At 43.0% G+C, this 17,326-nt stretch overlaps 2 protein-coding genes across 3 annotated transcripts in view; one reads left to right on the top strand and one right to left on the bottom strand.

Annotated features, from left to right (window-relative positions):
- Positions 1-606: 606 nt before the first annotated feature.
- Positions 607-15,663, top strand: LOC120054907 (F-box/LRR-repeat protein 5). 2 transcript variants are annotated; one of them, XM_039002633.1, is made up of 11 exons: positions 607-763; positions 2,553-2,768; positions 5,266-5,361; positions 10,621-10,816; positions 11,259-11,441; positions 11,609-11,734; positions 11,904-12,052; positions 12,247-12,329; positions 12,437-13,129; positions 13,247-13,395; positions 14,080-15,663. In XM_039002633.1, the coding sequence occupies exons 1-11, from the start codon at positions 680-682 to the stop codon at positions 14,154-14,156; spliced, it is 2,052 nt and encodes a 683-aa protein (XP_038858561.1). In that variant the 5' UTR covers positions 607-679; the 3' UTR covers positions 14,157-15,663. The 2 variants fall into 2 exon arrangements, with proteins under 2 accessions (XP_038858561.1, XP_038858562.1); XM_039002634.1 differs by lacking the exon at positions 2,553-2,768.
- Positions 15,603-17,326, bottom strand: part of cc2d2a (coiled-coil and C2 domain containing 2A) — a 29,467-nt gene continuing 27,743 nt past the window's right edge. The window contains exons 36-37 of the mRNA XM_039002632.1: positions 16,207-16,384; positions 15,603-15,903 (exon numbers count right to left, since the gene is read on the bottom strand). Coding sequence (XP_038858560.1) covers positions 15,715-15,903; positions 16,207-16,384 — 367 coding nt within the window. The 3' untranslated portion in view covers positions 15,603-15,714. The remainder of the gene's footprint in view (positions 15,904-16,206; positions 16,385-17,326) is intronic.

The following is a 17,326-nucleotide window of genomic DNA, read 5'->3' as shown; positions in this document are numbered from 1 at the left end:
CAAACTTCTTCCATTTATGAGGCCACTGTGTTCTTGGGTATCTTCAATGGTGCAGACATTTTTTGGTTTCCTTTCCCCAGATCTGTGCCTCAACACTGTGCCTCAACACAGATCTGTGCCTCTGTCTCAGAGCTCTACTGACAATTCCTTCTACCTCATGGCTTGGTTTTTGCTATGACATACACTTATATTGACAGGTGTGTGCCTTTCCAAATCATGTCCAATCAATTGAATTTACAACAAGTGGACTCCAAAGTTATAGAATCATCTCAAGGATGATCAATGGAAACAGGATTCACCTGAGCTCAATTTCGAGTCTCATAGCAAAGTGTCTGAATAGTTATCTAAATAAGGTATTTCCGTTTTTTATTTTTAATACATTTGCACCATTTAAAAAACATATATTTTAGAATAAGGTAGTAATGTAACAATATGTGGAAAAGGTGAAGAGGTCTAAATACTTTCCGAAAACACTGTAACTGGAGTGGCGTTAAGTGTTGAGGAGGATCAACTGAAGTTAAAGATTCCCGGTGTCTGTGACGCCCGCTGTCTGGTACATGGAGAAACAGGAGTGCGCATGCCCATTATGACTTCCCCAATGTTAAACTAACCAGTTAGCATCTAATACGCGACGCAAGAAGCAACTCAGTCAGTGCTGATTAGTTTCTATGGAGTGAAGATGGCTCCTTTTCCCGACGAGGTGGATGTTTTCACTGGCCCACACTGGCGAATGAAACAGTTGGTGGGACTTTACTGTGAGAAGGTCTGTATAAAGCAATATGAATTTGCCCAAATAACGTAAGCTATGTAGCTAGCATGCTGCCTGACATTTGTTACGCAGTGGTTAGCTAACTAGTCTGAGAAATGGGTGTTGTGTTTTTGGCATAGTTATGTCCGTCGCTGGCTAACTAGCTAACGGTAGTTGGGAAATGTCTCAACTAGCATGTTAGCTGGCTAGCAACTTCAATGACATGATACTAAAGGCAACTTGTATAGCACACAGTTCTAGCTAGTTAGTTACGTGGATTAACCAGTCTGCGAGTGACGTTGTTGTTATGCAACACGTTGTGCTAGCAGGGTTGGAGATTACCTTCTAGTGCAATCTGTTACAGTTGGCTACCAACGTTAGTTACCTGTCAAATTGTAACCAGTAACGTCATTTTTGGAATACCCAAACTCAGTAATTTTAATATGATTTACTTTCCCCGTAAAATGATCAATCAAACGCATATAGTCTAGACTGTGCTGAGACTCGCTCAGGTGGAACAAACATACGCGCTTTTTTTCAATGGTGAATTGAATGTCAACATAAAGGTGTCATAATGTATTTTTTCTCACACATCCTTTCTGGATTTTTAAAAGTATTCTATTAAGTACTTATTTCGTTTTTCAAAGTATCTAATTTGATTACAGTATTTTTGCTGCTAATGTAACTGATTATAGTTCGTTTGTTTGTCATTACATGTTACTCCCAGTGATGAATAAAAACCCTGGATTGCTAATTTTATGTGTTGGCAAGTAATAGGCTTTGACGCCACCGTCGGCCATATTGGCACTCCCCAGAAGGAGCAGTCCATAGGAATGAATGGAATTCTACAGTATTTCAATTAAATGTTTCAAGGGCAAAATTACATGTATTTTGTTTGTAGTGGTTACAGTAACATAACTTTCCAAAAAATTATACTTTTGGGAAAAGGTTTGTATATATTTTCTCATATTTAGCTCACATAATGATTTATTTAGTATTTATTAAAAACTATGCATCTGTAATAGAATACATGTGACAACAACAACTGTAGAAGTTAATAAATGCACTTCTATAGCTTCATAAAAAATTACACTGGTGGGGGAGTGCCAAAATGATGTGGCGCTTCAAAACAGCGCCCCCTGTTAGTCATCTAGCGTATATAGCAATTATTGGTTCTCCCCAACCCTGCTAGCCAGCTACTACGCAGTACAGTGGCTAACTATATTTCCCCCCAAGCTTTTACCTAATGTCACATAACTTGGCATGAGCAAAACACAATGAAATTGGTGAACAACGATCCTTCCTCACAACCTGTCCTCCATCTATGAGGCTTGTTTCCTCTCATACAGGCATGTCCACAATTATGTTGCTTATGTGTTCAGGTCTGCAAGATAAATATATTGTAGTTTACACACACACAAAGGTGGTAGGTTGCCTAGTGGTTAGAACGTTGGGCCAGTAACCGAAAGATCGCTAGTTCGAATCCTTGAGACAAGGTAAAAAATCTCTCGCTGTGCCCTTGAGCAAGGCACTTAAATCTAATTGCTCCAGGGTCGCAGTTGATAATGGCAGACCCTGGCCGAGGGTGTCTCAAGGAGAGTTGGGATATGCAAAAAAACAAACATATCCAATTCACACACGAGCATTTATACACACTTGTATATGTATTAAATAGGACAAATATAAGCACCCACTAAATTATTATTACAGTACACACATACACACACTTTGTTAATTAGCAACACACAGCTTTATACTTATACTGAGTAACTTTGACATGTTATTTTTCTCCATTCTACCACAGCTGTCACAGACCAACTTCTCCAACAACAATGACTTCCGCTCATTTCTTCAGTCGCTGTGTGCTACCTTCAAGGAGTTCAAGATGCATGAACAGATTGAGAATGAGTACATCATCGGCCTGTTGCAGCAGCGCAGCTGCAATGTGTATAATGTACACTCCGACAACAAGCTCTCAGAGATGTTGTCCCTGTTTGAGAAAGGGCTGAGAAGCGTTAAGGTGACTCCACTAATGATATCAGCAGAAGCACTGCCACTAACATAATGGCATTTATGAAAAAGGCTCTCAAATAATCCCTGTTGCCCTTGAGGCTTTGTGTTGTGTAACACTGAGTTGTGCTTTTTATGAAATGGTAGACTATCACTGTAGTGATTCATCCTACAGACAGGCATGTAATATTACTAATCAAATCAAATGTATTTATAAAGCCCTTATATCAGCTGATATCTCAAAGTGCTGTACAGAAACCCAGCCTAAAACCTCAAACAGCAAGCAATGCAGGTGTAGAAGCATGGTGGCTAGGATAAACTCCCTAGAAAGGCCAGAAGCTAGGAAGAAACCTAGAGAGGAACCAGGCTATGAGTGGTGGCCAGTCCTCTTCTGGCTGTGCCGGGTGGAGATTATAACAGAACATGGCCAAGATGTTCAAATGTTCATAGATGACCAGCAGGCTCAAATAATAATAATCACAGTGGTTGTCGAGGGTGCAACAGGTCAGCACCTCAGGAGTAAATGTCAGTTGGCTTTTCATAGCCGATCATTGAGAGTATCTCTACTGCTCCTGCTGTCTCTAGTGAGTTGAAAACAGCAGGTCTGGGACAGGTAGCAGGTCAGGGTTCCATAGCCGCAGGCAGAACAGTTGAAACTGGAACAGCAGCACGGCCAGGTGGACTGGGGACAGCAAGCATGCCAGATAGTCCTGTGGCATAGTCCTAGGGCTCAGGTCCTCAGAGAGAGAGAAAGAAAGAATTAGAGAGAGCATACTTAAATTCACACAGGACACCGGATAAGACAGGAGAAATACTCCAGATATAACAAACTGACCCTAGCCCCTGACACATAAACTACTGCAGCATAAATACTGGAGGCTGAGACAGGAGGGGTCAGGAGATACTGTGGCCCTGTCCGACGATACCCCCGGACAGGGCCAACCAGGCAGGATATAACCCCACCCACTTTGCCAAAGCACAGCCCCCACACCACTAGAGGGATATCGTCAACCACCAACTTACCATCCTGAGACAAGGCTGAGTATAGCCCACAAAGATCTCCGCCACGGCAGAACCCAAGGGGGGGGGGCGCCAACCCAGACAGGAAGACCACGTCAGTGACTCAACCCACTCAAGTGACGCACCCCTCCTAGGGGCGGCATGGAAGAGCACCAGTAAGCCAGTGACTCAGCCCCTGTAATAGGGTTAGAGGCAGAGAATCCCAGTGGAGAGAGGGGAACCGGCCAGGCAGAGACAGCAAGGGCGGTTCGTTGCTCCGGTGCCTTTCCGTTCACCTTCACACTCCTGGGCCAGACTACACTCAATCATAGGACCTACTGAAGAGATGAGTCTTCAATAAAGACTTAAAAGTTGAGACCGAGTCTGCGTCTCTCACATGGGTAGGCAGACCATTCCATAAAAATTTTGCTCTATAGGAGAAAGCCCTGCCTCCAGCTGTTTGCTTAGAAATTCTAGGGACAGTTAGAAGGCCTGCGTCTTGTGTAGGTATGTACGGCAGGACCAAATCGGAAAGATGGATAGGAGCAAGCCCATGTACAGTGACCCATGACAACAGTCTGGTTAAGGAAGGTCTTGGTTTCCTGTTCACTTTTTAAACACTTTTTTACTTTAGTGAAACGGACGTTTCTAAACACAACACACACTTGAACAATATGCCTCAATTCAGAAAAGAGAAATGGTTAGCAATTCTATGGTAGATACATGCATTTTGAACAGAAATAAAATAATTGAGAGATCTTTTGAGTTCTTGGCATTATGTTGCTTGTATACAATTATGATATATATGTTTGGTGTTAGGAGGTACTTTATTTTGTAGCTTGTAGAGAGCACCAAGCAGAACATGCATTAAATGGGCCTGTGGACATTGTTTATAGACTCTAAAAACACATTTTTCTGAGGTAGCCTAATTCAAAAGCTTTTTGTTCCATTTGGATAATGGAGGCAGAATTGTTCCTGTGACCTGCATTTTTTTTGCTCGAGATTGCAGGAAATGGCAGTTGCAGGTGTTCCTCAGCAGCACCACCTTGTTAAAATATCCTGGGGTGAACCCGGAGTCTGTCCCAGTCCCAGTTTGCTGAAAAAACAAAGGAAAATTCCACTGTTTGGGCAGAATTTTTCAATCTGCACTTAGTCTTCAACTAGGAGAGGAAAGAATGTTTTAATTAAACCTCATAAACAAGACTTTGTTCCATTTTTTGTAAATGCTATTAGAATGCTTTTTGGTTTAGAGACTACAGATTTGTTGATGAAATGCATGAAGTGGAGGAAAACATTGCTCAGTTAAATTGAGGGTATTTCAAGTTTAGCCTCAAACATGTTTATTTTCTTATCCTACAAGGGAAAGTATTTGAGTGTTTTACTGGTCTGTTGACTCTTGTATGTTTGACAGTATTGATTTGGCAGAAGCGGAGGATTGCTGGCATTCTTAAGGGGAGTGAATGACAGTCAGTTGTTTGTCTGATGTGTAATGTTTGATATATTTGCAGAGTGAGAATGAGCAGCTCAACTATGCCCAGCAGCTGAAGGAAAGACTTGAGGCATTCACACAGGACTTCTTACCCCATATGAAGGAGGAGGAAGAGGTATGATTTAATAATCTACAAGTAATAATTAATTATGATGTAGGACTTTCTGTGTACAGTATTAATACATGTTTGTTACACTACCGTTCAAAAGTTTGGGGTCACTTAGGAATGTCTTTGTTTTTGAAAAGAAAACAAAAAAATTTGTCCATTAAAATAACATCAACTTGATCAGAAATACAGTGTAGACATTGTTAATGTTGTAAATGACTATTGTAGCATGAAACGGCTGAGTTTTTAAAATGGAATATCTACATAGGCGTACAGAGGCCCATTATCAGCAACCATCACTCCTGTGTTCCAATGGCACGTTGTGTTAGCTAATCCAAGTTTATAATTTTAAAAGGCAAATTTATCATTAGAAAACCCTTTTGCAATTATGTTAGCACAGCTGAAAACTGTTGTCCTGATTTAAAGAAGCGATAAAACTGGCCTTTAGACTAGTTGAGTATCTGGAACATCAGCATTTGTGGGTTCGATTACAGGCTCAAAATGGCCAGAAACAAATAACTTTCTTCTGAAACTCGTCAGTCTATTCTTGTTCTGAGAAATGAAGGCTATTCCATGTGAGAAATTGCCAAAAAACTGAAGATCTCGTACAACGCTGTGTACTACTCCCTTCACAGAACAGCGCAAACTGTCTCTGACCAGAATAGAAAGAGGAGTGGGAGGCCCCGGTGCACAACTGAGCAAAAGGACAAGTACTGTACTTTAGAGTGTCTAGTTTGAGAAACTGACGCCTCACATGTCCTCAACTGGCAGCTTCATTAAATAGTACCCGCAAAACACCAGTCTCAATGTCAACAGGAAAGAGGCGACTCCGCCCTCTAGGCAGAGTTCCTCTGTCCAGTGTCTGTTCTTTTGCGCATCTTAATATTTTATTTTTATTGGCCAGTCTGAGATTAGGCTTTTTCTTTGCAACTCTGCCTAGAAGGCCAGCATCCTGGAGTTGCCTCTTCACTGTTGACGTTGAGACTGGTGTTTTGAGGTTATTTTTAATGAAGCTGACATTCACAATGTCTACACTGTATTTCTGATCAATTTGATGCTATTTTAATGGACAAAAACATTTGCTTTTCTTTAAAAAAACAAGGACATTTCTAAGTGGCCCCAAACTTTTGAAAGGTAGTGTATAACCAGTGTAATGTCCCTGAATGGATACCAGCAAGTAGGGCTGTTGCGGTGACCGTATTACCACCACACTGGCAGTCATGAGTCATGACCGCAGTAAAATTTCATGTGACCATCGAGTCACAGTATTCTCCTCTTATGCACTCTGGACATGCTTTTGTAGTACCCAACTTGCTAATGACCATCAGGTCCTAATGGCCTGGTACTCAGGGCTCTATTGTCCCTCCATCAGGTCCTAATGGTCTGGTACTCAGGGCTCTATTGTCCCTCTAACCACTCTGACATCAATGCAAATGCATTCAAAAATCACATCAAACACTTATCATCATTGATCAAAATAATATCGTGCTTTAAAACTCACGTCACTGTGGCGATCAATTTGAAGAAAAGTTCAACAGCAGGTTGAAACTGAGTGTAAAACAGGGTCATTGTGGATGTTGTTTCAAAGCCTAACACAACGAAATGGACATCGCTTTCTAGGGTGATGATTCATTCAAGACAACCATAAGCATATTAGAGTTTGTAGGCTTTTGAGCCCAAGCCTGAAAAAACCCGGAATTAAAGTTATGATTGTGCCGTTCTACAATACATAACCTACCGCCTATTACGCATTGCATAGAAATATAAATCAGAAAATATGTCTTTGGCACATAATTGGTCTAGCCTATACTACAAAATTAAACAAATCTGTGGACTGGATTATTATGCATACTGGATGGACTGGTTACCTTATGCTCTGCTCCCAAATCTCTGTCCAGTTCAGGTAGAGAACGTATAACCCTAGGCAATGCTGTTGGTTCATTGATTGTGCAGGGTGGCTTAAAGTTAGCCTACAATTATAGTGAATTCAATTTTTGAATAGCCTATTAATAGGACTTTTCATAATTAATCGGGTAACACATTACCGTTAGCTATGCAGAATCTCACCACTGTGCGTTTCCATCTTCGCCCTCTCCTTTATTCCTTTCTCGAGCTCGCAGAGGGGCTGTCAAGAGTTTAGTGAAATATGTTTTGTTGCGAAAACATTTTACTATTGATGTTCCCGAACAGATTTCACTTGGTTTCCTAAATTAAGCACTGGATAGCTGCAGGAACAGGGTTGGAGAGCCCATGGCATACAGAGTTTGGGTGGAATATTAGAATATTACCTGTCAGGGCCTCCCAAGTGGCGCAGCGGTCTAAGGCACTGCATCGCAGTGCTAGAGGCGTCACTACAGACCCGGGTTTGATCCTGGGCTGTGTCACAACCGGCCGTGATCGGGAGTCCCATAGTGCGGTGCACAAACAGTGGTTGATGTGTGGAGTGAAATGTGTTAACAGGGCTGTCCCCGACGAAACAAAATCTTGGTCGTCCTGTGCTTTAGACCAATCGATTGGTCGAAATGTTGAAACCTATTTTTTCATATATAGACACACCCTATGTGTTTGAATAAAATCACCTACATATGCATTGAGCTTGTCTGATGCTTTAAGCACACTGTTTGGTTAAATAATTAAGACACAAAATTAATCTGGAGCTCAATCACACTGTGTTTTTAAAAAATGACAGCGATTGCCTGTGTGACTGTCCTCCCTACTGCAGCGAAAAGGCACCACATCACAGCAAGTGTTTATTGTGCTGTCTGTGCTGAAGCTGCAACATCACTTCAGCCATTTAGTTTTTTACGTGTTTCTGACTGAAATGTTCTGTTACCGAAATCCCTAATTTCCCTATTCCCTCAACCCTTGCTTTCTTTACGTGAAACATTTATTCATCGCATGCATGTGACCAATAGGGCCTGACCTATAGCCTATCATAATCACATCAAGAAATTGGTTATAACAAACTCCGAACACTGTAATGATGTCGACAGCAAAGTGGATGTGGAGGACGTGAAAAATAAACTCCAAACTGATGTTTACTGGTTGCTCAGGAGGGAAAGGGGATGTCAAATCTGTGGAAGACATTTGACTTAGTGAGTATTATGTGACAAACAGGTGCTGTTAGATTACAATATTATTTCTCTGCCTGTCTGGAGCAGTGTAAACAACACTAAATACATTCTAAGTAATACGAGTGCAAGCTTTCTCAAATCATCAATAGCTTTTAGTCGCGTCATGCAGGCCATATATGTTTTGATTTCTAAGACATTCTAAGGTTCGTATCATTCCCAACTAAAGTTGCCAAATAACTCTAAATTATCATTTTTACGCTCCACATGGCCACTTCACTCGCTCCGGAATGGGAAAAATATCATTTCTATTTTATTCAGCTAAGTTCAATTATATTATTCTTATTATAAAATAATGGCATGGGATTTATAAGCATATCTTGTTAGCTAAATGAACAAGCCTATGGCATGGATCATAGCCAGATAACATACAGTAGGCCAACTCATTCTGTTCTTCTGAAATACATTTTCTTCATATCATAATTTTTCTTTAGACCTGACTAAAATATGGTGTATATTATACTGAACAAAAACGTAAACGCAATATAAGCTGGTCCCATCTTTCATGAGCCTCATTTTTTTTCTTGTACGCACATGATTTCTCTCAAATTTTGGCCACATATTTGTTTACATCCCTGTTAGTGAGCATTTCACCTTTGCCAAGATAATCCATCCACCTGACAGGTGTGGCATATCAAGAAGCTTATTAAACAGCATGATCATTACAGAGGTGCACCTTGTGCTGGGGACAATAAAAGGCCACTCTAAAATGTGAGGTCTTGTCACACAACACAATGCCACGGGTGTCTCAAGTTTTGAGGGAGTATGCAATTGGCACGCCGACTGCAGGAATGTCTACCAGAGCATTAAATGTTCAATTCTCTACCATAAGCCACCTCAAACATTGTTTTAGGGAATTTGTCAATACGTCTAACTGACCTCCAAACCTCAGACGACGTGTAACCACGCCAGTCCAAGACCTTCACATCTGGCTTATGATGAAACTGTGTGTTTGCACAACTGAATAATTTCTGCACAAACTGTCAGAAACCGTCTCAGGTGAGCTCATTTGCGTGTTTGTTGTCCTCACCAAGGTTTTAACCTGACTGCAGTTTGGCGTCATAACTGACTTAATGTGGGCAAATGCTCACCTTGGATGGCCACTGGCACGCTGGAGAACTGTGCTCTCCACGGATGAATCCCGGTTTCAACTGTACCGGGCAGATGGCAGTGGCATCAATGTTGTGAACAGAGTGCCTCATGGTGGCGGTGGGGTTATGGTATGGGCAGACATAAGCTACGAACAATGAACACAATTGCATTTTATCAATGGCAATTTCAATGCACAGAGATACCGTGATGAGATCCTGAGGCCCATTGTCATGCCATTCATCCTCCGCAATCACCTCATGTTTCAGCCCCTTGTTGCAAGGATCTGTACACAATTCCTGGAATCTGAAAATGTCCCAGTTCTTTCATGGCATACTCACCAGGCATGTCAACCATTGAGCATGTTTGGGATGCTCTGGATCAGTGTACAACAGCGTGTTTCAGGTCCTGCCAATATCCAGCAATTTTGCACAGCCATTGAAGTGGAGTGGGACAACATTCCACAGGCCACTATCAACAGCCTGATCAACTCTATGCGAAGGACATGTCACCTGCATGAGGCAAATTGTAGTCACACCAGATACTGACTGGTTTTCTGATCCATGCCTGTACCTTTTTCTTTAAGGTATCTGTGACCAACTGATGCATATCTGTAATCCCAGTCGTGAAATCATAGATTAAGTCCTACGTTGTTTATTTCAATTGACTGGTTTCCTTTATATGAACTGTAACTCAGTATAATAATTTTTTTGTTCGTTTTTTTGTTACATGTGTTTATTTTTGTCCAGTGTAAATTGATTTATTATACTTTTTTATAGATTTTCCAAAGGCACACATCAGCGGCTTGTATGCTGCTTGTATTCGTGGAGGCCTGGAGATGCGAAACGTGTTTATGTTAATTAACAATACATTTCTGTGAAACTGGTAGTTTTTTGCATGGCAATAACTGTCTGAAAAAATGTAATGACCTCCACAGCCCTACCAGCAAGTATAACATGTTCAGAACTGTGGGTCTTTCTGTATTTTCTATAGTAATGCATTGCTTTGCATGTATTTGTGTGTAATGTAAATGAATGTGTATATCCAGGTGTTCCAGCCCATGCTGATGCAGTACTTCACTTATGAGGAGCTGAAAGACATCAAGAAGCAGGTGATAGCGCAGCACAGTAGCCAGCAGCGATGGGACTGTGCAGCAGAGGTGCTGAAGGGGCTCAGTCTGTGGAGCCAGGCAGAGGAGCTGCACAAGGCCTTCAAGTATGCTGACCATGAGAAGACTGATGATGGTGAGTCAGACAGACCCCTTCATTATCTTTCTTAGGGTAGATATCACCAAGATGTGTACTAACTATCTTTCCCAACACAATCCTTTTACCTAATATCTTTCAAGAACACACATCCCAACTTCCTCATAACTATGCTGAATTGGAGGATGTGATCAGTACTTGTTTAGGAAATGAATACTGACCACAAATTTCCCATACCCAAATGTTCCTTTGAGGCGTGGCTCTAACCCTTACCAAAAACATTTTTACGGACAGCCGAATCACAATGCTGCTGCTTCATTTCCCACTGTAAAAGTTTGCTGCGGTCTAACAATGATTCTTGGATGTCTATATTTACCGTAAACTGTAGAGAAGCATGTCACTTCTAAACTCTTATAAGAACTGTACTTGACTTCAGTATGAACACTATAAAATGAGAACTCTGCTTATTATCATTCCTCAGAATTGGAGAAAGAGCTGTGCTCCACCCACATCTCCCAGCTGCCCACAGAGATCCTGCTGCATCTGTTCCGCTATCTGGGCCCTGAGGACCTGTGTCACTGTGGCCAGGTGTGCTCTGCCTGGTCTGACCTGGCCAAGACCGGCTCTCTGTGGAGACACCTCTACCCTGTACGCTGGGCCAGAGGTACAAAGATCAACCGTTACCTTTTTATACTTTTATCACCGCCAATGGGGAAGCAGTCAACACTAGAAAAACTGCCATACCAATACAATCCTTTGACACCTTTCTCATTAAGAAAACAGTTGCTGAGTTTGTATTTTGAGTGTGTGCCTTCTGTGTCCGTTTCCCAGGGGATTACTATCGCGGTCCCCCAGATGAACTGAACCAGGAGCCGGATGAGGAGTGGGTGAAAAGTCTGCAGGATGAGGGCAAGGCCTACCAGGAGTGGGATGAGGACGCAGATGTGGATGAGTCTGGTGAGTTACCAGTCAGTCTAATATATTTGTCAGGAGTACATCTGATATGATCAAGTGAATGCATAGCTTGATTGAAGTGACACAGATGTGTTTACAGATTTGGGTGAACTGTTTGGATACAACATCCAGAAAATGGCCCTCTTTTCTATCCACATTCTGCCTTGTTTAGATGCATCTTGTGAAGACTCCTTGGCTATAAGCGCTGCTCAGAGGGAGAAGAAGCTCCTGAATGGAATGATCCAGAACCTTCTGCCAGCTGTGGGTTCCTCTGTCAGGTCCATCGTTCTGGCCTACAGCTCTACGGTCTCCAGTAAGATGGTATGGACCAGGAATATTCATGATCATATGCCTAGAACATCAATAAAGCAGAGCCTGCTAATACAAATCTTCCACTACTTTAATGAGAAACACTGGTGTGTGCATATGAATAAAGGATGTTTGAGACGGAATAGATTATACATGGCAGAGTGTAGGTTAATGATCTGTATGTATATGGGTGTCTGCTGCTGCAGGTGCGTCAGATCCTCAGTCTCTGTCCTAATCTCACCCACCTGGACCTCACTCAGACTGATGTCACAGACTCCGCCTTTGACAGGTATGTCATCCGTGCCACACCAATTATGCTGAACACTACATGGTGTTATGTACTATTAAAATTACTTTGTCTGTCTTTTCTAATTAGTTTTTTTTCTCGTCTGTCAGTTGGTCATCTCTGTGGGCATGTCTCTCTCTGGAGCACCTGGACCTTTCAGGCTGTGAGAAGATCACTGACCGCACACTGAAGAAGCTGTCCCTGGGTCTTGGAGACCTGGCATCTCCCACCTGCTCTGACCGACGAGCCAAGCTTCTGAAGAGCCCTCCTTCTCCCATCAGTCTGCTGGACAAGCGCAGCCGGCAGGTCCTGATCTTCAAGCAGTGGCCAGGGAGACTGGGCAGTGCCCCCTGCAGCCCCACCAGGGTCTGGGTCCTGGACCCCTCGGAGCTGGCTGACATCGAGGACGCTGCAGAGTGGAACCGGCGCAGGGGAGTGTCTACCCCTAAGGTGCGGGGCTTTGTGGAGACTCAGCCAGGGGGGTTGTCGTGTTGCTGTAGGAGGGGGGGCTTCAGGACTGGCTTTAGCACCTCCTACTGGCAGCAGCAGTATGGGCTTGGGGAGGCTGGCTGTGGCCATTCAACCTGCTGCACTGGTGAGATGGCCCTGAGGACTTTAGGAGGGCTGCAGTATAAGTCTTACACCACCAGGGGCAGTGCAGGGGCAGAGTTTCGGACTAAATGCTCCTCTGGGGGCCAGTTGTGCCTGGAGTGTGACAACAGAACTGATCAGTCAGACGGTCGGCGCTCACTAAGGTTCCTCAGCCTGTCTGGATGCTATCAGGTCACAGACCTGGGCTTGAGGTAAACTGCTTATGACTCCGTATTATGTAAACATTGCTTTAACCTATAGTTGTATGTGTGTTGATGTAGGGAATGAGTGTGTGTATTATGGACATTAAATCTATGCGTGTGTTTCAGGGCACTGTCTCAGCGTGGAGGGCTTCCTCACCTGGAGCATCTGAACCTGTCTGGATGTCTCCTCGTCACTGAGGTGGGGCTACAGGAGCTGGTGTCAGCCTGTCCTGCCCTCAATGATGAACACTTCTACTACTGCGACAACATCAACGGTAATGTACACGCATCACTCATTAGTTTACAACATTAGGGGAAAATAACCTCATAATAGAACTAAGTGATGCAATGTTATACACTTGAATGTTGCACAAATGTGTAGGAAGAGCATTATGTATCATATGGAGTTGTGTGGATGACTTTTGGTGGATTGTATTCCAGTATGAATGTTCCGAACCTCACCTGTACAGCTCGTTTCCCAGTGTAAGTTCCTTATGTAACAGCCCTGCTGATCTTATGAGGTGGAAGGTAAGTGGGCTTTAAAGGTAGTCAGAGAAACGCGTTCAGTGTACACTACCACAACTTACTGCTTAACGCCATAGTATTAGTGTAAACCATTTAACATTGTTTCTGAACCAAGAGCGTGGACAGAAGTCCAACTTGGCAATAGGTATATGTCCACGTTACTGGGGACTCACACTATGTGAGATAAATCACCGACCTAGCTACCAGTCATTTTCTATGAAATAAGGAGACTCCACATCGCGCAACAGTCAATCGGAAGAGGGCAGCTCTTATTAGCAAGCTTTGACATTGGCGAACAACAAACTGATGTTATGCTTGCTGTTTGAAGGATACACATACCCACCAGGGTAGACGTCAACGGCTTGATCACTGATTATCTTGGCAAGTGTGAGACCCCTCTTAAGGACAGCAGTAACTGGTCTGTTTCTCTGCAGGTCCCCACGCTGACACGGCCAGCGGCTGCCAGAACCTGCAGTGTGGCTTCAGGGTGTGCTGCCGCTCTGGAGAGTGACCTTTGACCCAGCTCCACGACCCCCCCCCCCCCCCCCCCATGGTTCCTCATCTGCACTTTAATCACCTGGGAATAATCCAATCTCTGTACTTTGTAACTTAAAATAGTTTGTAGATATACAAAAATAAATTCATGACATTTCCAAGTACTCCTTTAGAAAAATATGGGTGTTGGATGTATGAAGTATCCGCAAATGTAAATTCTAGTTCCTTATTTTGAGAAAGTGTTTCTTTAACATTTTCATTTGAGTTGCAAAAAAGCAGATGTTATACGTGAGCACCAAGTACTTGTTGTTTCTGTAATGAATTGAACCATGTTTCACAGAAGTTGACACCAGGTATCCTGTAGTTTCAACACCCCTGCTCCTACTTCCTTGTTTTAGATCTCTGATTTGTGATTGCTGTAAGTCTTAATTGGTTGAAGTTAGAAACATCAGATAATTCAATGTTGAGATGTGAGTTCTCTTCACATGATACATGTTGTGAGTGGTGATGCAGATGGTGTGTAACGTCAGTGACTTAAGAATCTGAGGGTACTGCACAGTCCTGGAGAATACTGATCATGTCACTTCTAGAGGTGGCCAGATCACTGTTAGAATTGCCTCATGTTGGGCAGGCATTTCAGGTGGTATTTGTCTACAGGTAATTATTATTTCAACCTCTAAAATTACTCATCTTTCTCCTTTGTGGCTGGAAACATTGGATTGTTGTGATAATATTTTCCCTTTGTCATTGTGTAATGAATCAATGGTAAGGGCACTGAAACTCATAAGCTCTCCCAGGGCAGAGGGTTACTTCACAAAACGATCTCCTAGACATGCAGTTGAATGACAATGGAGCAAATTTGAGAAATAGCAACTACTCAGATCCACTTTGAGTGCTGGTCTTTATACATAGCACAACTTCTGGAGACCCATTATTTGCTTGTTCAAACAATCTGCATGAGAAGTTCTATTGGTTATGTACAATTCAAAATCAGAACAATAAAAGTATATTGGATTTAAAGTGTGAAATATAGTAAAAGATTCAAACAGATGTATTTTGTTTAAAGTTTATGGTAATATTACACTGCACATAAGACTGGGTGTCAGATTTGGTAGCTACACAAGTTAATTGTGATTTCATAGGAATGGTAAACAAACCCAGTGTCATCCAGAGCTATCACACTCATATGCAAATACAAGACTAAATGACAATAGCAAATCAATAGATTACGGTTACATGCACATAATGTGATTATTGTGGATAGTCAGATTAAAATGTTGGAACGCAGGTTAAGGTGTTTCCATGTCCTAATCTCAGAAAACCAGGTGTTTTAATCTGTGTATGCTTGCTTTGATTTTGGGCGATTAAGATAATTCTGCTTAAGTGTTTAGATGACTATTGCATAATCAGCCTACTGCCATAATCAGTTTAATATCGAATTATTCCTGTGCATGTATATGTACTGTAGTCTAAAAGGTAGTTGTGCTCTAAACATTTCTTCATAAACATACAGGTAAACAATATTGTAAAGTGCATTTATGAAAAACAAGCATGTCTATACCTCTGCAATGGAGTTACCGTGTGCGGATGAGTGAGGCCAGGTAAACCCAGACAGACAGGACATTGTTAGGGTAGGCATGGACATGAACTGCCAGTGCAAACTCCACATTGGACGCCTCCACGTTGTGGACTCCTGTACTGTAGACTGCCTCAATAATGGGCCGGACCTCTGAGAATGGAAGATGCAGGGGGAATCCTGAAATCTGTTAAAGGAGGAAATAGAGACCGTCAGTGAGGATGTTCCACAGCCAAGGAAATCCAGTCATGTATCAACCGTTTCTTTCCATGGTATGAGCTAACATTCTGGGAGGCTGAAGAACTCCCCCAAATATAACAAATGTCAGTACCATGACCATCAAAAGGCAATGTTCATAATTTCATCTGAAGAACTGAATGGATGTTTTATGGACCTCTCCATGCCAGGACTACTACATCATAAGCCATTCCCCTGTCCCAGCCATAGACTGTCCTCTCCCCTGTCCCTCCCAGCCCCAGACCAGACTCACCCTGTAGTCCCCTAGTAGACTCTGTAACTCTAGACGGTGCTCTTCGGCCACGTCCCTCCCTCCACTCAGCTCCAGCTTTGGCAGGAAGTGGCGCAAGGTGGAGGTGCAGTAGCGGTTCCAGCGGGTCGGGTGGCGGGGCCGCCATTCCATGATCTTCTCTTTTAGAATCTTCTCAACCCTACAGACAAGGGAGATGTTAAGCGAAGTGGAGGTGTTAACCTCCATTATAGAGTGCCTTCGGGAAGTATTCGGACCCCTACATTTTGTTAGGTTATTCTAAAATGTATTTGTTTTTTCCCCTCATCAATCCACACACAATACCCAATAATGACAATGCAAAAACAGGTTTTTAGAAATGTTTGCTAATTTATAAAAAATAAAAACTGATATCACATTTACATAAGTATTCAGACCCTTTACCTCAGTACTTTGTTGAAGCACTTTTTGCAGCAATCATAGCCTACAGTCTTCTTGGGTATGACCCTACAAGCTTGGCACACCTGTATTTGGGGAGTTTCTCCCATTCTCTGCAGATCCTCTCAAACTCTGTCAGGTTGGATGGGGAGCAGTGCTGCACAGCTATTTTCAGGTTTCTCCAGAAATGTTAGATCGGGATCAAGTCCAAGCTCTGGCTGGGCCACTCAAGGACATTCAGAGACTTGACCCGAAGCCACTCCAGCGTTGTCTTGGCTGTGTGCTTAGGGTCGTTATCCTGTTGGAAGGTGAACCTTCACCCCAGTCTGAGGTCCTGAGCACTCTGGAGCAGGTTCATCTTTCCCTCGATCCTGACTAGCCTCCCAGTCCCTGCCGCTGCAAACCATCCCCACAGCATGATGCTGCCACCACCATGCTTCACCGTAGGGATGGTGCCAGGTGTCCTCCAGACGTGACACTTGGCATTCAGGCCAAAGAATTGAATCTTGGTTCTCATGGTCAGAGTCTTTGGGTGCCTTTTGGCAAACTCCAAGCGGGCTTTCATGTGCCTTTTACTGAGGAGTGGCTTCAGTCTGGCCCCTCTACCATAAAGGCCTGATTGGTGGAGTGCTGCAGAGATGGTTGTCCTTCTGGAAAGTTCTCCCATCTCCACAGAGGAACTCTAGAGCTCCCTGACCAAGGCCCT

Source organism: Salvelinus namaycush, chromosome 10 (assembly GCF_016432855.1).
Source record: "Salvelinus namaycush isolate Seneca chromosome 10, SaNama_1.0, whole genome shotgun sequence".
Classification (NCBI taxonomy): domain Eukaryota; kingdom Metazoa; phylum Chordata; class Actinopteri; order Salmoniformes; family Salmonidae; genus Salvelinus; species Salvelinus namaycush.
Note: the sequence above shows the minus strand (reverse complement) of the source record. Positions and strands in the feature narration are given on the sequence as shown.

Bases quoted from the DNA above. Each gene is read 5' to 3' on its own strand.
- LOC120054907 (XM_039002633.1), top strand. From the start codon at position 680: ATGGCTCCTTTTCCCGACGAGGTGGATGTTTTCACTGGCCCACACTGG. The intron at 2,769-5,265 runs GTGACTCCACTA...ATATATTTGCAG, and splicing joins AAGGGCTGAGAAGCGTTAAG to AGTGAGAATGAGCAGCTCAA. The intron at 12,053-12,246 runs GTATGGACCAGG...CTGCTGCTGCAG, and splicing joins CTACGGTCTCCAGTAAGATG to GTGCGTCAGATCCTCAGTCT.